The 20,562-nt window shown below is 46.5% G+C and overlaps 1 protein-coding gene across 2 annotated transcripts in view; it reads right to left on the bottom strand.

Annotated features, from left to right (window-relative positions):
- Nucleotides 1–20,562, bottom strand: part of angpt1 (angiopoietin 1) — a 103,453-nt gene that overhangs the window by 20,262 nt on the left and 62,629 nt on the right. Inside the window, exons 3-6 of one of the 2 annotated variants that reach the window (XM_028790924.2) lie at nucleotides 19,596–19,717; nucleotides 18,371–18,603; nucleotides 5,963–6,093; nucleotides 1,592–1,693 (exon numbers count right to left, since the gene is read on the bottom strand). In XM_028790924.2, the coding sequence (XP_028646757.2) occupies nucleotides 1,592–1,693; nucleotides 5,963–6,093; nucleotides 18,371–18,603; nucleotides 19,596–19,717 (588 nt within the window). The remainder of the gene's footprint in view (nucleotides 1–1,591; nucleotides 1,694–5,962; nucleotides 6,094–18,370; nucleotides 18,604–19,595; nucleotides 19,718–20,562) is intronic. The other variant, XM_028790925.2, reaches the window with a different exon arrangement.

Here is a 20,562-nt window from a genome sequence, read left to right as displayed (position 1 = left end):
TATTAAGATGTAGTGGCGCGTATTATGATGTAATGGCACGTATTAAGATGTAGTGGCGCGTATTATGATGTAGTGGCGCGTATTAAGATGTAGTGGCGCGTATTAAGATGTAGTGGTGAATATTAAGATGTAATGGTGAATATTAAGATGTAATGGCACGTATTAAGATGTATTAGCACATATTAAGATGTAGTGGCGCGTATTAAGATGTAGTGGTGCGTATTAAGATGTAGTGGTGAATATTAAGATGTAGTGGTGAATATTAAGATGTATTGGCGCGTATTAAGATGTATTAGCACATATTATGATGTAGTGGCGCGTATTATGATGTAGTGGCGCATATTATGATGTAGTGGCGCGTATTAAGATGTAGTGGCGCGTATTAAGATGTATTGGTGCGTATTATGATGTAGTGGTGAATATTAAGATGTAGTGGCGCGTATTAAGATGTATTGGTGCGTATTATGATGTAGTGGTGAATATTAAGATGTAGTGGCGCGTATTAAGATGTAGTGGCGCGTATTATGATGTAGTGGTGAATATTAAGATGTAGTGGCACATATTAATGTTTTGGCGCGTATTAATGTCAGATCCTTGACGCTTGTCTGCAGCTGCATATGGAGACACTTATGGGGTCCTTTGCTCTTTCTCGACCACTCGGGTCTGCGGCGCCTTGTGATGTCGAATTAAATGGCAGCCCATACTTTTGTTGTGTAGCTCCAGGTGGGTGGAACGAGCTGCCCAGCTCCAGTCGGAGTTCTTAATCCCGCACTGTGAGTTTGAAGACCCCCCTGTTTGGTGGATTTCTGCCCACCTGATGTCAGCTTCTTGGTTTTCTGTGCCCTGAATTGTAACTCACTGGCATTTTGTTCTGCGCTTTTCCCATGTGATGGTTCCATTTTGTCCCCTTGTCCCGTCACACTTGTTCCTAAGCAGTCCCCCAGACTGATGTCCACTCGGTTACGTTGACCTCATTTGGAAGTTGCTTTAGATTAACGTGTCTGCTAAGCAATTAAATGAAAATGCAGATGTCCTAAGGGCCCAGAATGTTTTTGTAGGCTTGCTCAAGTTGCTTTTGTCTTTCTTTCAGGTTATTATTTCTATTCTTATTACTGCATTGCCGTATCGAGTGATGCCATGGCTGTCAGCACTGCCATATTGGTGATTAGCAGCAGCAGCTTCCCTGGTCAGATGTCCCTACGTATTTAAGATGGAGTCACGGTGTATGCAGCACGTTGCTTTAATAATATTTCAACACAAAACAAGAACTTTGCTTTCTTTTCTTGGTTGCTGAACTCCTGATGTGGTTTTTGACTTTGGCTTTGATTGGCAAATTTTTGGGCTTCTCTGACTTCCTGGTGAAACCTGACCCTCTGCTCGTGTCCCGCTGTTTGTTTTTCTTAACTAATCTTCTTGTCCTGGTCTGTAACTTGTGTGCCATCTCTGCCGGGACTCAACATAACTTAACAAGATCCTTACCATGAGGCTCTCATAGCGTGCTGCTGCGGTTCATTATCGTCTATGAAGCAGGCCCCCCATCCATCCCAGTGCTCGCTATATGACGTATTAACCATGCAGTACAATTTCTCACCATTTTATACTCTTTCCATATTCGGTGAAAATCCACACTGCCATCTTCTCGGTGCTGAATGATCGTCCACCCGCCGCCAGCGACGTCCATATTGCAGTAAACCTGGAAGAAGAAGTTCAGCAGTGAGAACATCAGCTACTTTCGATGAAGAGCCATGAAATGTGACCACCTGCCTCCAAACGCATCTCTAAAGCATTGGGATGTCACTCGTAGCTCGTCTCTCACAGATGGGATTCTCTGACACCCACAACACGTCACACGCATACTGGCAAGGGCCAGGAAGGGTAGGACATGCCGGGAGAACATTCATTTACAGTATGTGTGTATTTTATATACATTTACTGTAGCTACTGAATGATCGCAAGTCCAACTATGATCCATCAGCTGGAAGTCCCCCAAAATACACCTCAGGGGTCCATTGGGGTGGACTGCTTTCATCATAGACGTGATTGATAGCCGTCTCCCCTCCTTTGCAATGCCTAGGGTGGCAGAAGGGACTATGACGTTTGTGGTGGATTCTGTTTTTTTGGTGGAGTTTGTAGGTCAGATGTTGTAAAGAGGAATGACGGAGTTCGCCTAAAAGAGGGCAGACAGTGTGAAATGGACACCGTCTTTGAGGTGCTCTCTTGAGTGCTTGTGGACTGGGGTCTGCTCTTTAGAGCTTTCTTGTGAAGTCTGCCCTGGCATGGAGATGTAGACCACCCCTTGTGTCCCCAGACACAAACACTTCCATACTAACAATTGTGATAGGCAACAAACCCTTGGAGGTGAACTTGTCCATGAAGCAGAATGTCTCCAGAGTAGTTTGTCGCCCACATGTTTGAAGCCCTTGGACACTTGACTGGCAGACACTTTTCACAAATGTTCATTTTCACGTCATAATCCGTCTTTTAATTTTACCAAACTGCTTTACCTGAGGCAGGGTCACAATCAGCTGGACAGTGAGGACAGCAGCAGGGACAAGCCGGAGCAGACGGGACGCCAATTCACCTCACACACACACACACACACACACACACACACACACACACACACACACACACACACACACTCAGTTGTCTGGACCCCAACTGTTAACACACAAAAGTGCTGGCCATAATCGAGACAGAATTTTAAAGATCTCATTATTTATGTTCTTTGGTAGCAATTTGGTCATTTCCGACAAACATAAAGCTGTCATTTGTTAAGCCCGCTTATTCCAATTTGGGGTCACAAATCAAAATCAATTGAACAAATGGAAATGAAAACGGAGAGTGCCTGAAAGTCAGACCCCCAAGCGGCCGGCTCTCACGAGACCCCATAAAACACTTCATTTCACACCCTGTTCTGGGTCAGCGCTCTCCTCACTCTTGTTGCTCCCAAGGTGGGCTCCAGTTCTCCACCATCTTTAATTGGACTTAGCAGTTGTAAAGGCCGGAGAGCTGGCACACCTTTATGGCCTGCTGCTCGTAAATTCTCAGATCAGAGTGTGTGACGCTGTTGGTGGCTCTCATGAAGCAAATGTCAGGTGACTTGAGTGTGTGTGTGTGTGTGTGTGTGTTGGTGTGTGTGCAAGGCCAGCACTGTTCGACGTGTAGCACATGGTGAGGGAGTATCAAGGGAAAAATGTCGAATTCCATGAGAATAGCAGAAGGTCCAAAAGGTGCGAGAGACGATTTTCGATGTTTTGAAGCAGGCGCATTGATCGAGACCCAAAATCAGCCAAAGCACGTTTTAGAGTAATTAAGGTGACAGAGGTGATCATCAGCCCAGCCCACCCTTCGACACTTTGTTTTTGGGTATTCTGCTGTCGTCTGCTCATCGACGTGATCCCAGCTCGGAGCCCAGCGTGCGTATAGTCAGACACACAAGTCCGGTGACTGGGCCACGACTTTCTATCTACCTCTAATCACGCTAATAAAATATCTGCACTATGAAACACCGGAGCCATTTTCATGTAAACCGCCAGAAGAGAGCAGCTAAGAGGCGTCTCCTGTCTAGCATGGCACAAAGGACAAACTCAAGCACCTTGTTTAGGGACATCGAAGTGCACACCACTGAATGTCGATCCCTGGGATTTGAGTTTCTTCCGCAGCTCACTAGTAGACGGGGACGTCACCGATCTTCTCCTGTCTGGCGATTTATATGATGACAGCTGCGTTGTTTCACAATACGATTTCTTCTGCGTATTTTTTGTAATTAAATGTGTTTTGTTGCCCTTTTTGGGTGAACTGGGGATTAGAAAGTGTGGCGTTCAGCTTCTGTCCCCAGACTGGAGAAGCGGGAGCTTGAAGACCCCGCCATTGATTCCACCCCTTCTAGTATTAAAGAGGACCACTCAGTGAACCAGCGCACCCAGTTAGCTCCTCATCATCAGGACGACAAGGATGTTCATCAGCACCGTGTCCTTGTCCTTTGTTTTTGTTCAGTTAAGGGGGATTAAGGACTGAGACCCCAAATGTATTTAATGTCTCTCACTCCCCTTGATATTTACAAGATGTAAGTGTCACGATTCTAAGGGGTGCCGTTCTAAGCCGTACTGTGTCACATTTCTCAGGTGCATCATTTGCATTCTATTTTAAACAGTGTTAATCTTTATTTTGTCACTGTTTAAATATCTTTACTGTTACTTTTATAGCTGCTTTTCTAGGGCCATCACAGTTTTGTGTGTCTGGTTGCTATGAAGCTGCGTGGTTGCTATGTGAAACATGTGCCATGTGACCCATAACATCATGATGGCTTTGATATAAATGACGGCTGCCCAGAGCAGCATGTGTCTGAATCTTTAACCTAAAACCTCTTAAAAGGCCGACATTAAGCGCCATTAATTGGTTTTCTGACTTTGATCTTAAACACTTTTAATGCTAACCACTCATCTCTCGTCTTCACTTTTTAAAAATTCTTCTTTAGTTTTTTCCACAAAAACCAAACAATCGATTGCTGCCCCCAATTAAACTGGCGGAGTTGTGGTCCTACATGCTTGGCAGTTAAGTATCAGAGTTTAATAGAGAGATGGGCCCACAGAACAGAAGTTGGCCCCTCCATTACTGTGGCAATGGCAGCACAAAGCAGCACTCATTAGCATGCCAGCCTGAGGGGCACCCCTGGTGTTGAGTGTGGACGTCTTCACCTTGTCTGAGCAGGTGTGTTGTTCAGGTGCTCAGGTTTTCTCCCCAATTCCAGAAATGTGCCTGTGAGGTTGATATCATGATTGTGACCTCAGGGTCTTTACAAACGGGTGCTGATCATTTTTACTGTTGTGTCATGGCGTCATATTGGATGTTTCTGTTTGCGTTGCAGACGCTGCTATTTTAGATTTCAGATTCTGGGCACTGCCATGTCAATCATGTCACCACATTATCATTTGGGGCCATTGAAGAAGATGATGTGGCAGGTAACCCATTTATAACAAAAAGGAAACATAAGGCAATCATTAGCTTAGTGCAGTTAGAAATGGGAAAGGAGACCCCGCTGAAGACGCCTACCCGGGCGTCTGATTACGATTCTCGCTCTGCCTATGTGGGCTCCGGCATTCGCCTCATTCTTTGGCCTCAATAACAAGTCCCTGTTCATCTCCTGGCACATTCATATCAGTTAACTGCCCCTCATGAGTCTGAGTGAGGTAGCCTGCTAACAGACTGGGGTCCATCCTGATGGGCATAGGCAAGAACCAAACCTGGACTGGCAGTAAAATGAGTGGACAGTTGGCATGTGAGATGGCAGAGGAGGCAGGAGCACATGGAAGATCATGGATGTCAACCTTGAGTTCATTGGCACTTCGTGGTGTGCCACTCTGCAGCCCCCCAGTAAATAATTAATGGAGGGGACATAAAGCGTAGCCAGTGCAGGCAGTTGAGCACTGGAGTTCTGACTGAGCTTTGTGTTATGTTAACAGCGGCTGCCAGAGTTCTGTGGTTTGGCAGTTTGTCGCCTCCGCGAGAGCACCTGTTCATCTGGCAGACATGCCAAGTGTATTGAAAAACCAAATAAGACAGCATGGGGTCCTCAGCGACCCTTTACACTTAAGCTCGCACAGATTTCATTATACACAGTAAGGTGCCAGGCTCTGCAGTCGAGTGGCATCCCGTCCAGGGTGGCTCCTTTTCTGATGCTTGCTGCCAGGATAGACTGGGGACACCCGTGACCTCGAATTGGATTAATCAGAATATCGGAGAATGAAATATGGAAGAGTAAATTGGAAATGATCATTTATGATTGTGGCTTAAACCCAGCATCCCAACAATTTATTCTTAACGTTAAATTTACTTTGAGATCACGCAGTGAATCTACTCGTGTAGCTTTTTATTATGAAAGATGAATAGGTTTTACAAAAAAACAAAATCTCTCACTGTATCTTTGCTTTTCAAAGTAAAATAATAAAATGGCGTTTACCTTTTTGGTTTCTGACATGTTGTTGATGTTTATGTTATAGACGCCACTTTTATTGAAGCCCGCGTTGTAAATGTCAGCACAGTCTCGGAACTTCTTCTCTTCGTCCGCTTTATCTGCGCTGTTTGGCACTGCTGGCAATGCAATGAAAAAGAAGACAAAACACAAATGGAATTAGAAAAGTAAAGATGAAGACGTCCAGTCACAGCTCAACCTTTGTCAGACAGAAATATGCAAATATATGCAAATGTATAGTGTGGTCCCTCGCAAGCCCTTGGGGACCGTCTTAGTGGCTCTATCAGGGAATGACAGTGGGCCACCGGACAGTGGCAAGAGCCATCCCTGACCACCTCGTCTGTCTTCTGCACATATCAGTGGGCCAGACGGACCGTAAAGTCTCTTCTGATACGACCCTGGTGGTCCCACTTCTTCTGCCTTGAGAGCTACTTAAACTGTAAAGGCACTGGGGGTGGGCACCCACTTGGACCACACTCACATAGCGTTAAGAGAGAAACCTGCTGTTCCTACACCTCATAAGGACCTGAGACATCGTCACTGTTGGTTTTTTCCATGTCATCTCCATGGCATTCATTAATCGGGGTAGCCAGTTGGTCCCCAACTCTTAACTATGATATTCTGTATACTCATTGTTAGACATATTGATCCACTTAAATAAAAGTAAAACTGCCTGTGTCTCTGTGTATCTGTGTGTCCATCTGGTTGCTGTGCCTCAGCCATTCCAACAGAGGGCGCACCACAAAAGGCATTGATTGCATTTGTCATTTAAATAGACGACACATCACAAACATTTGAAGTAATGCATTGTAGTACTACATGCACCATCTGTTGGAATGACAAACGCTGTGCATTTTATTACTACAATGCATTACAAACACATTCCAATAGATGGTGCACTGCAGATGTTACCACTAAGGTCTACGGTGAGTCATTAGCTTTCAGTCCATCTTAGAAGGGTATAAGCGTCATATATATTTATTTTTACAGAACGTATATACTGGGCTGGTCTTGTAATAGATGAGCCTCACTTTTATTGTCAAATCAATAACGTGATATTACAGGTCACTCCTGTCACCCCTTCACACACTGATGTCCATTACGGCTCTTTCTGTGTTTGCAGCCCCCCTTAATTTGGTGTTCTTCCAACACACACAACAAACCAAAAACAGCTGACCCTCACTTGGAGGGATGTGTCTGTGTGGACAGCCACTGGGCAGTGGGGAGCCGCAGGGGTGTAAAGAGCCCCCCAGAAGCAAAGAGAGAGAGAAGTGCCCTAAAAGCTCAGCTGGCACAGAAGGTTCCCACCTGATATCTGTCCTGGAGACCAGGCGGCATCGGACACACCCACTGCCTGTTGGGCCAGCAGGGGTCAGAAATGCTTTGAGGGGGAGTTTAGGGGGGACGAGCTCAGAGGTTTCCATGGCTCTTCCTGATTGCTCCATAGGTAATCCTAGAAAGGGGGGTGGGAGAGGTCCGGCTGGTGGGGCGGTGGTGTGACCAGACAGCGGAGAGATGCTGGCTTTACTTGGTGGCCCCTCGGGGTTTGTCTTCCGTTTGCTGCCATGCTGACCACCTTTGAAGAGAAAGCCCACCTTCTGTGTCTGTCTGCGCTGGTCCTGGTTTGGCTCTGTGGCCGTCGCCTGATACCATCAAGGGCTCTGAAGGCCATGGCTGATTCTGAGTTTTGTTTCCTTTTTAAAGTGCTTTGCCATCTATGAAGGATGCTAAATAAAAGAGAGATAGACGGGCAGTGGTTTGGTTCCATTTTACCAACAAAACCGGTGGACAATGAATTAGGGGAGCGACACCTGATGGCTATTCTTGGAGGTGAGAGACAATGCAGAGCCACCCAAACTGGTATTCGAGTTGGCACGTGTGCCCTGGCACCACCCATGAAGTCATTCTGTTTGGGGTTCCCAGTACCTCACAGCCCGCCATCTTCTCTCAGGACCCCCGTAAGCGGTGCGGGCATCACAGAGCTGGCCGTCGCTGTCACTGCGAGCGCCTCGTGTGACGTCACTGGTGCTTTCACTGCCATCTGTTGATGATTAGAGCTGAAGCGTTTGGCAAGACACCGAGCCCCGAATTCCACAAGCTATAAATTTCAAGTTCCTGTTATAACAAGTGGTTTATATTTACCCTCAGAGGATCCGATCTTCTGGGTGAAGCCTTTTGTGATTTTACAAGCTGTTGATGCCGATTTGGAGTTTTTGTTTTTTATGGCAGACTTGTGGGTGCCTTTCCCTGCCGACGGCGCTTTACGTTGAGCTCGGCGCTAGCGATTGGGGGGCACCTTCACGTTCTCCTCGAGCTCAGATATGTCCGTCTTCAAGTCAGCCCACTGGTGGTCTCGGCGTGACCATCTACAGGATGACGGACGCCCTAATTCATGACATTCCCAGACACTCCACTAGCAGAGGTCACGCGTGTTATCTCGTCAAACTGAAAGTGCAGCTTCTCTGTTTGGTCAAGCGGCTTTAAGCACAAGCGGACCCCCAGTCTGCCCTTTCTTGGATTTCTACAAGTATTTGCAGATATTGAGAATTAAGTTAATCAGTCAATAAGTAAGCAGCATGAAAAGTAGTCATGTCTGCCGTTAACAGTCAAAGAAACCAAACCAATGTGGCGCTTTGGTCTGGGGTGCCCCCCCTTATTTCTGCCCCACACTTGGCAGCCTTCAGGTTGTTAAAGATCGTCTGGCCATATACACTGCTGGCTGCAGATCAGCAGATGCGACTGGAGGTTCAAGTGTCATTTATCAAAGTCCCAGGCCCGGGTGGAGGTCTGTGCCCGGCGGTGCCCTGTCTTGAGTTCAGAATAAATGAACGGGCGAATGTGCAGTAAGCCAACAACCTACCGATCACTGCGCTCGCCCACTGAATAAGAATAAAGTGAATGCCAGCCTCGCCCATCAAAGTGCTGGACTGGTGACTGCCCAGATTTGCTGGAAGACCCCTGGGACTGCACAGTGGCTGGAATTGTGGACTTTTATTGTATCACATGCCACCATTTGGTGGTGCTGTTGCTATGAAGGGGTAACTTGTTGCTAGGGGGTGTGGCTGCAGAGGTCATGACCTGTGACATCATTGGTTTAAAGGTCTAATTGTCCAAGATTATGGACCATTTACAGCAGCAGAAGCCGCTTTGGACATAGAAGGCCAAGAAGAGTTGTGATGAGAAGTGGTCATCCGGGCCAGCGTCCACCAGTTTCTGAGGAGCCCACGTCCACAACGTGTCCTGGGCGTCCCTACCCATAGCATTACTCTTTCACCATCCCTTTTCCAAACCATCATATTCTTTTAAAGAGTAAAAGGTCCTCAAGTGGCACACGATATCACCGGAACTCAAAACCTAATGTGTGCAAACCTGGGTGGGCAGCGAGAGACGAGGTGGATGCAGGCTCCTGGAGTTTTGACCTAGCGGTGCTCACCTCTGGGGTATTGATGTTCACCCTATCTGTGCTCCTTTAGTTTAAGATGAACACATTGCAGTCCGTCCACCACACCCTAACCCTCTGGTGCTGTGATGTCCTCTCAGCCAGCGCCTTCCAGATGTGGACCCCCAGTTAGATGGAACTTGTCGACATTCAGCCCACACAGTGTGGTGGGCTGCATAACTAACTGTGCTTTCATAAAATCTCGTGCTGGACTCCATGTAATTGTATGTGACAGGCTGACTTCTCGTGCGTGAAGTGGCCTGGTAGACGCTGCTGCCGATGTTTATTTGTGCTGGACAGGACCCTTCATACTGAGGACCACCAACACATGAAAGAAATGTGGTGGACTCGGGGGTCCTTCACATCTCGACTCCATGTTATGTTGGAGAACCTACCAGACGTCAGCGTGTTGGCCAATCAAACATCTTAATGTGGGATCAATATGTGGCTTTTAATGGGTGGGCTGTACAAGTACTTTATCTTGAGTTGTTTTAATTAGACAACTGAGGAGAACCTGCAAGACAAGGCCCACCAAGTGCTAACAACCACACCGACTGGGTGGGCAAGTGAAGGAAACATGTGGGCGTCTCACCTGAAAGGCTCCTCCATGACACTTTTGACATCACCTCGTGAGGGGCTGCAGTGAGAGGGGCTTCAATGCTTACTCTGCAGCCCAATTGAGACGGGATTAGCGTTAGGCCATCGGTGCTTGAACTGGGGCTGCAACATGCCACCATTTGGTCACTTCGGACCACCTTAACAACCCTTCTTTATAAGAACAATAAAGGGGTGCAGCCCCACACCCACCTGCTCTCTATATGAATTGTGTATATCATTGCACCCCTGGACCCCCGAGGGGATGTAGTATCCCCCACCTACTCTCCCCCATTATTCATGGACTTTTCATTGACGTTAAACGTCTCCGTGATTTTTACTGAGACGCGACCGCGCCATCTGTGAACAGCTCCTGCCATGAACGATTCAGATGGCACTAAAATTACAAAAGTCCTTCATTCAGTAAAAGCGACCATCTCACCCCTCATGCCATCCAAACAGGGCTTAAGACCCACAAAACGAGGGGAACTCTGAGCAGAAAGATGAACCTCCTCATCCAGCCACTGGGATAAAACCACAAAAGGAAGGAAAGAAGGAAGGAAGGAAGGACAAAAAGGCAACAATAGTCGGTGATAACCAAGATGAAAGGTCAAAAGCAGGACGTCAAACAATCGAGTGCTTGAGCCACGACGCCAATCCAAAAAGCCCCAAACTCTCAGAAACCTTCTAAAGTGTCCACAATCTTGGAGAACGAGAGGCCCCGCCATACTGACCTTCAAACTGGTGACGTCACAGGTCACGACCTCGGGGGCCACGCCCCATAGCAGCAAGTTACCCCACCATAGCAACAGCACTACAAAATGGTGGCATTTGATGAAATAACAAAACTCCAATAAATCGAGTGACATTTTAAACAAAAATATTCCTCAAAAACAAACGTTAACATGAATTCCATCCATCCATCCATCCATTATCCAACCCGCTATTTCCTAATTACAGGGTCACGGGGGTCTGCTGGAGCCAATCCCAGCCAACACAGGGTGCAAGGCAGGAAACAAACTCCGGGCAGGGCGCCAGCCTACCGCAGGGCGCACACACCCATGCCCACACACCAAGCACACACAATAGGGACAATTTAGAATCGCCAATGCACCTCACCTGCATGTCTTTGGACTGTGGGAGACACGGGGAGAACATGCAAACTCCACACTGGGAGGACCTGGGAAGCAAACCCAGATGGGTCTCCTAACTGCGAGGCAGCAGCGCTACCACTGCACCACCATGCCACCCAACATGAATTCCTGATGGTTTTAAAGACATAATAAAAATGATCTGACCTTAAATGAATATTTTTGTAAGGACTATGAGAAATATTTAAAAAAAGAGTCTGTTGTTCTAGCAAAAAGGATTTTAATGAGGTGACCAGGAGACAAGGCCGATGCCAAAGCCAGGGGGTTTACTGCTCTGCCCACCCGGACCAAAACACGAGACGAGACTCCGAGTCCAAAAACCAGGGGACAGAAACGCTTGAAAAGAGAGAAAGCGTTGGAATCCGTCAGCTCGGACAGGGAGGCGACCCCAAGGAGGGCCTTTCAACCCACAGCTCACAGCCACATCGGGAATGGCTCCGCCCCTGACAAGTTCAAAATGGCAGGGACTGCAAATAACCAAGATGGTGACAAAGACACCAATAAAAATGAACCTCAAATGGAAAAACTGGCAGCAAATGTGAATTCTAGAGATAAAAAAACTCCTAATCTGAGAGCTGGAACTTGAAAAAAGACATAAAAAACAAATTCAGTTATGATTCTGACGTCCCAGCAGGACTTTATGTCCCTGCTTTCACTAACTGTAATGAAAATATTTGAACTTCATTTGGGGCCTGTCACAGACACGGCCTCCAGAAGACCCACAACGCGGCTCACACACTGAGGAGAGTCAGCCATTCCTCAATGACCACCTGCAGGCTTCGGCCTAAGTAGGCCCCAAAAATGGAGAACTGGCTTGAAAAGTTCAGAGCAGCAGATAGTCCCAAAGTCTATCACAATCTCTCACAAGGGAGAAGGAGCTCTGGCATGTAGAGAAAGTCCCACAAAGAACCGTGATAAATGAGGGTATTTATTAAAAAAGAGCAAGAAAAACAAAAGGACAAAACTAGGGACTGAAAAGGCCATCCAAGGCAAGCAAGTGTGATACCGAAATCCAAAGACAGAAGCCAAATCAATCAGATAAACCACAAAATGCAAAGAATAACAAAGCATTCAGCAAACTCAGGGCTCCACTGCTATAAAGCGGGACGGAGTGACTTGAGGGGGGCTCCGACCCCTTGGGCGCCGCTTTAAAGAGGCAGAAAAAAGAAAATGAAGGGGAAGAGCGAAAGAGCAAGAAAACCAGGAGTTCAAAATGAGCAAAAAGGAAAGAGCAGGAAAGCAACCCAGCAGGGCCGAGTGTGCCAAGCTGAGGGCTGACATGGATGAGCCAACGTCCGATGTAAATCTGGCAGAAGGAAAATCAGAGGGCTGGCACAGTCATCCACCATCCAAACATGGCTTGGACTGAGGAGCATGGCAGCACACGACAGAGCCGGTGGCACAGAGCATTGGACTGTGAGAGGACGCGGGGACGAGCCGTCAGCTAGTGTCAGCAATGTGCCATGGGAGAGAAACCTGATAGGGCCACCCAGTGCTGCACATGTGCCAATGTGAGTCCCGAGGATCAGTCATTACTCAGAAGCGCTTGGAGCGCCGGGCAGAAATTCAATCTCAGTGACATAAAATGGGAACGTTGTGCTCAGAACGTGTTGTGACTCTTTTAATTATTTTCCTGCCATTATTTTGTTTTATTGAAGGGCATTTTCAGAACACTGGTGAAATCCCACCTAAGAAATGGACATCCCGTTTTGGAGGTCCACAGCATAGTCTTTCAGAATTCTGCTAAGATTAGGCCACCAGATTCAGCACAGACCTCTCAAGCCGACACGTCATTGGCTGAGAACCACAAACGAGTGGATGAAGGGTCCCAGTTCCTCTCGTAGTTACACATACCGTATACCAGCTCAAGTCATTCCTTGGGCCTGATCGCTGTCTGTGATGTGTGATGGGGCACCTCTGATCATGGTGCCATATCTGAGGAAGACACGTCAGGCAGAACGCCAGATATGAAAGACAAAGAAGACTAAAGAGGAAGAAGCTTTGAGGTGAATGTGTACGAGTGAAAACAGAGAAGTGAGGGTAACACGGGCAGAACACGCAGACGACGCACACGGCGTGACCACGAGGCTCTGGGGATATCCACTGTGCGGCCAGGTGTTTGCTGGACAGCGGGATGCCAGCGTCATCTTAAAAGCCCTGCTGGACAGGGTCACAGAAACACACCGACTTATTGAACATCCTTCTTCACACTCATTCATGTGCTTCACATTCGTCTGTGTTGCCCAAACAGATGCGGTCACTCCCGATTTGCATGGTCCAAGACCACCAAGGTGTTTATAGTCCAGCACAGTCATCGCTCCATTTAGAGGAAGATCTTTTTCCAGGCCATCCTGGCAACATGTCCAAGTTAACAGACACAGGGTTAGCTGGCACCTTTCATGGGACGCCATGTGAAGGGCAGCTTCTCCATTCATCACGTTAAATTGCACTTCAAGGGGTCGAGTCTTTTGATTTGGAGTTTCCTCCAAGACGTAATGAGGTGAGCCAGAGAGCAGGCCAGAATCTTACCTGGTGTGCCCATCAGAGGTGCTACCCGCTGACCCAAGAATGGTAATATCCAAAGGCCCTACAAGAGCATGGATGACCATAAACCCATGGCTTGTATTAAAGGGCAAATGAAGAACCATTGATAAGTCAAGGATATGCTTTGCAAAAGAAATACAAAGAAAACTACAAGAGATGAAAAGGGGGCACAACTGAGTTGCCTAAGGACACGAGTTTCAACACCAGTGGCGTCAGGAGTGGGGGGTTTCAGAGGCTTCAGCTCCTGATCTACTGCAGCCAGCCCTGATCTTTTCTCTATCATGAACATTAATAGCAGTAAGCCCCAGATCTTTTTGTCCATCATATACCACTAGACCCTGAAACCCCCTAAACAGAGCCCCCTCACACTTTTTAATGTGGTGTATTGGTAAGGTGGTTGTGAAAGTTCAGGGGTGCCCGTGGGTGTTTGATTTTATATATTGATAAGACGATCACAAACCTTCAAGGTGGACCTGCTATTGCTCTTCAAATTTATATCTGAGTATCTCTACGAAAAAATCAATGGAGGGGCTAAGACCTCCAAATCCTGCCCAAAATACAATCCACCAATCAGAATCCTTTAAACAGAACCCAATGATTCAAGAAAATCCAACACAGAAAACAGTCATGGAAACTCCTCCAAATGAATGATCCGCCACTGCTGAGCCTTCTCAGCCAAATGAAACAGCCTGAGGGCGGGCGCAAGAGGGGTGATGTCAGGGTGGCCCCGCCTCCTGGGGCTCCACCTACAAAGAACAAGCTGCATTTCAAGCTAAGTATGAAATGAACAGAAATAATGTATACTGTAGATCTGCAAAAATAATGACGACTCAAAATGAACAAAAATAGCAAAATACGCATAACCCTGATGGCCAGCCGGCCTACGGTGAATGTCTATGAAGACTGTGGACCACCAAACCTGGCGTCATACCAGAGTCATTGCTTCCCTTTCCAAAGTGCTTTATTTACATCTGATTTTCATAAATTGATATTTCTATTCTATTTGATTATTTCTGTGTCTTATAGGCAGTGCTGGCTGCTCACTTTCCGGACAAATATGGGGGGTCCTATAAATGACTTCTCTGTCCTGAGCACTTCCTGTCTTCAACGCCACTCCCCAAACTCCACCATTGCCATTCAATCTTCTGCCAATTCACACTATTGTTCTTCTCTCTTCTGCTGCTGTTCTCCGTTTAGCCCCAAACTGTCGCTAATGAGTGTTACAAAGGGGCCTGTGGTGTGCCCACACAATGCTCGGTCGCGCCGCCCTTTCTTCATCTGTTTCTCCTAATGCGTTCTGCAGCATTGATTGTATTTTCAATAAGTGTTTGGCAATGGCTGACCTGGCTGCAGTAGGGAATTGGCAGCTGCACTTTGAAGCCTTGCAGATGTTCCTTGATGTCACCTTCTAAATTTGGACATCTCAATAAAATCGGAGGAAATGAACGGCCAGAATGATACTAAAGCAGGTCCAGGTTTCTGAGTGTGATTGGCTGAAACTCAGACTCCGTCATTCCCTGCGGTCTTAAAAGAGGACTTTTTCAGGGATTGATGTATCGTCCAAGTAGATTCAATTATGAAGCCAAGTCAAAAAACATCTCATAACGTAAGATGAGCAAACAGGTCGAAAAAATTAAAAGACCGTAACTGAAGAAACGGTGTCCGCTTAGGGAGAGCAGGCGGCGGAAGTGGACTTAAATCAGGAGTTTGATTTGTTTGAGCACAAGGAGCCGAGGTCACCGGCCACCCCCTTAAAGTTACCCCACAGATGGAAAGTGTTACATGGCTAGCAGGGGGGCGCTTTGGGACCATCATCATAGCAAATTAGCCGAGTCCCCCTTCAGTTCACAAGCCCCCCCCATCATCTTGACTAATACGGGGGGGAACGGAAATTTGGTTAAGAGCATGGAAATAGATAGATAGATAGATAGATAGATAGATAGATAGATAGATAGATAGATAGATAGATAGATAGATAGATAGATAGATAGATAGATAGATAGATAGATAGATATGTGAAAGGCACTATATAATAGATAGATAGATAGATAGATAGATAGATAGATAGATAGATAGATAGATAGATAGATAGATAGATAGATAGATAGATAGATAGATAGATATGTGAAAGGCACTATATAATAGATAGATAGATAGATAGATAGATAGATAGATAGATAGATAGATAGATAGATAGATAGATAGATAGATAGATAGATAGATAGATAGATATGTGAAAGGCACTATATAATAGATAGATAGATAGATAGATAGATAGATAGATAGATAGATAGATAGATAGATAGATAGATAGATAGATAGATAGATATGTGAAAGGCACTATATAATAGATAGATAGATAGATAGATAGATAGATAGATAGATAGATAGATAGATAGATAGATAGATAGATAGATAGATATGTGAAAGGCACTATATAATAGATAGATAGATAGATAGATAGATAGATAGATAGATAGATAGATAGATAGATAGATAGATAGATAGATAGATAGATAGATAGATAGATAGATAGCATAGTTGGCAGGATTAGATAGATAGACTGTTATTCAGCGACGTTACATTGAGGTGCTGAGATGTTAAAGTTCACCCAGATGGGCGTCGCGCTCAAAACTGCGTTTTACACCATGACAACACCATGGCACACACTGCGTTGGCAGTCAAAGGGTTTTCAATCCAAAACAATGCAGTTGTTTCTTCACAGCCTCTCCATTCACCAGAACTCGTTTCCTGTGACTTTTTATGTTCCTGAAATGAAAATTAAGACCAAAGGGAGGAAGATTTTGTCAAAAAATCCAGGAAAAGACACGCTTCTAGACAAGGCAATGAAAGACGGGCATTGTCTTCAAAGATGACTCGGTGGTCCCGTATACGTCCTGCTGCTCTGCGTCTTGAGACAAACTGCAGGCCTGAAGCCTACGGTGGCCTACTGAGCCCAATGGCCACTCTCTGTCCTGTTAGCATTGCCATGTAGCCATTTGAAAGAGGGGCTGACGGCCCGCGCGTTGAGCTCAGTCCTGTTTCTCGTTGCATGTTATGTTACATTTTCACACTGATTTTAATTTGGAGTGATGTATATTTTTGTCCCCATCCCTCATTTTTTATCTTACTGCACACCCTAAAGAACAGAAAATAAACCTGAAGTGACTGTGACAGGAGGTAAAGATGAATTTGTGCAATTACAGCTCGTCTAAAGTGCTGCGCCGTCGGTCGAATGAATCATTTTACGGTGTGCTGCTGTATATTTAGAATTAACGCAGACTCTCTTGAGATGTTTCAATTGTGAAACACCCAGCGGCCATAAATCTTGCTAAACTGATATATGTGGAGTTCCCAAATCATTTCAGGGACTGCCCAGAACTCGGTGCTCTCACCGGAGACTTTTAAAATAATCGGAAAGGTCCGTTTGGATGGCAATAAACTAAAACAAGTCATCAGTTTTGCACGCCATTCTGACTTTCAAGATTATTTTATTTGGATTCTGAAATTTCTAAGGAGACTTTTAAATACACCACAGATAAGAAAGACTCAGCCTTCTCAATCTGAGTCACGGGGGGCAACGCCAGGCCCGGTCAGAGAGTCAGCCCAATGGAGGGCCCACTCAGGCAGAATTCAGAATCACCAGTTGATCTCAGCTGTATCCCTTTGGTGAGGTGGGCAGTAAATGGGTGAGGGACTTGAACCCGGGACGCTGCATCCACAACGAGCAGCACTTACTTCAAGTCATCTGATGTTGTGGGAACGACGAGCTGAGATGATGACCACCCGAGGGAGTGAGACCAAGCGATTAGGTGACACACCGCGGCTCTTGTTCATCTGACGTTCATTTAAATGTCAAAGAGAAAACAACAAACGAGACAACAGAGTCGGCTTGGAGGATCTGCTGGTGTCTAGAAGACGTGAGCCTGGCCAGGTGACCAGCGTTTAACAATCTACAGGGGGCTGGACGGCCTGTTCTCGTTCAGACTGCTCTTAAGTGGCATTGGCACACCACAAACCTCATAAAGGACGGGACAGCAGACTGTAGACCACTGACAGGCTCTTACAAGGCCAGCATCCAGCACTCGTACCAGCTCTCTCAGAAATCCTGCTCCCCACTGCACTGCTCGGTCACTTAACAGGTCTCGTGGGGTCCGCTGACTTAATGCCCTCCATTACTGTAAACACTTCAGTTTACACTCAGCTTGCTAAAACTAAAAGGGTCAACTCCTTCACTGTCCCTGCCATTCAGACCCCTGTAATCAGCCTCATTGTTCTCCTCCTGGTCGGCACACACAGCACCCCAGGCATCATGATTTGGGGTCTCCGGTAATGTATCACGCCGCACACATTGTTCTCTCACAGCTTTTGAGGGTTTAAGTCTATTGGTTAGTTATTGTACCGGGGCATTCATGAAAGCCACACCCCTAACGACGGGTCATTGTGTTTTGACGACGGCACCGCATGACATCAGCACTACCCTCATCATAACTCCTCATCCTCACAAAGTAAGTGGCCTGAGTGAAGGCCTCTCGCTGACCACTCCTCTGCTAAGCTGCCATTTTCTTTTTTGTTCACTTTCAGACCCCACAAGAGACAGAGACGAAGAGTCACCGAGGGTGGTCCCCTGGAGTCTGCAGTTGGCTTGCCCTGCCCTGTCAGACTTACCCCCGTCTTTGGCGTACAGATTTATGAGGTTGTGGACCATCTCTGCCAGGTCCAGTTGCTGCTTCTGCAGGATGCTGTTGTTGCTCGTGGCTTTGCTGAGTTGTTTCTCGAGCTCCTGAATGATGTTACTCTGGCGTCCCACCAAATTCTGGAAAGTCACCTTCTCGGTACGCAGGGTCTCCAGCTCCAGTCGGTGCCGATCCTCCATCTCTAGGACTTTATTCTCGAGAAATCTGGTAAGACAGACAGACAGACAGATGAGTATTTATCAGAAAACTTATAAGATCTATTGAGCGTGCAACGGTCACACCGCAGAATTGTGATTATGGAGGGGCATTGAGGCAAGAAGGTCACGGAAGGCGATGAGCCACAAGAGACTCATGCTAAGTAACTGCATTAGGACAAACTGTAGAAGAGGTGGCACAAAACACACACACACACTTGCACACCCACCCGCACATCCGCACACACACGCGCACGCACACACAAGACAATAATCAAGGATTTAACTGCATGCTAAACGGAGGGGGTACCCATCAGTCTCAGATGGCGATGGGACATCAGTGTCCCAGTGTGATGACATCACACGTGTCACACATTGCTTAGGAAACATCTGAAGTATGGGGGCACTGGTAACCAAGATGGCGATGGAAACAGACATCATTATCATGACTATTGAGTTCCAAAACCTTCAAACAGATGAAGACATGTCCCATATTTGTTCTGGGAAACCCACAAAAAATGAACAAAAAAACGCAAATCCTAACACCTGCAGCCAGAGCTTCTTTGCCGTGGTCTTTGCCAGCTTGTGTTCTTTGACTCCCCTTGTGGTGTGGGTTGGTGATCTTTTTGGTTTGGTTAATTCTGGTTTGACCCTGGTGTGTGGAGTGTTTTTGTGCTCTCCTCCCTTGTTGCCTGTCCGTGACTCGATGGTCGTGTTAGTGGACGTGTATCGTCAGGGTCCTACTCAGGTCATTGGTCTGTCTTTATGTGTCTTCATACTACGCTGTGTCTTTATGTGTGTGTGTTGTGCCGTTTGTAAAGTTTACAACTACAGTGTAACCTGTGAACCTGAGCCCTCGACGAGAATAAACTCTCCATAAATGAACTCATCACCATCCAATACAAATCTCTGTTATCTGGAAGTGAAAAAGTGCAACAGATGTGCTCTTCATCTGACCGATAAGCCACATCATAAGGATGAATTCTGCACCAAGAAGCTCACCTGTTCTTCTCAAAGAGTTTACTGATCTCGTTCATCTGGACCAGCAGCTGCTTCTCCAACTTATTGGTGGACAACGAATTCTCGAGAAGTTGGATTTCCAGTCTGGTCGTCTGGTTCAGCACCTGTTCAACAAATGAATGGCATGTTAGGCAACGTTAGTGTGAAGACTCGTTATGAAGGACACCTCAGTCATTCAAATCGTGGCTTGGATGAAGATACCAGAAACACTCGAGGAGAGGAGGGACACGTTGGTGCTCCTCCACTGGTGAGGTTATTGAGATCACATTTGAGGTGGTAGCTACAAATGCTGGGCCATTAGATGACATCCACGGCTCAAAGAAGAGACGTCAGCAGCCCGAAGAGAAGCCCACCTGCTGGCCCTTACTTGTATAAGTAGGAGCTTCATTGACGAAGGCTTCCTGATATTTCATGAGACACAATGGCTGTGCAAGTTGAAAAGAAAGACTTTAAACGAATGTCCAGTCTAATCACGTTTTTGACCGGAGAAGTAAGTTTGAATCCAAACACGTAAGTCATCAAGGCCAGTCTCATGAGAACTTCAGACAGGGACACTTTGGTTGGGGTGCTATTTGTGGATAAAGTGACGTGAAGACCATCAGACGTGGTCTCCAGAGCCTCTGCTGAGGTAGCACGTTGATCTCGACAAGCAGACGTCCAGAAACCATTAAAGGCCAAATGCTGCTTTCCAGTAATGATGGCTTCTGGTGGCTCTCCATAGGTGGCAGGTAATTATTATTTTTTTCTGTCGTGGTTTACATCCACTCATTCCTAATCACAATACCAAAAAAATAAAACAAAATCAGGAAAGCTAAGAATGGCACTGCGTGTGACCTCAGCACTTGGGGGGGGGGGGGGGGGGGGTGTGATGCCAAGGCACCTCATGGGGGTCCAATGTCATCCTAATTGGGGTATCCTCCATTGATTGAGACCCTTTTAAATGATGTCA

This window comes from Erpetoichthys calabaricus, chromosome 13 (assembly GCF_900747795.2).
Source record: "Erpetoichthys calabaricus chromosome 13, fErpCal1.3, whole genome shotgun sequence".
Taxonomy (NCBI): Eukaryota; Metazoa; Chordata; class Cladistia; order Polypteriformes; family Polypteridae; genus Erpetoichthys; species Erpetoichthys calabaricus.
The sequence above is the reverse complement of the archived record's forward strand: the minus strand, read 5'-3'. Positions and strand labels throughout refer to the sequence as shown.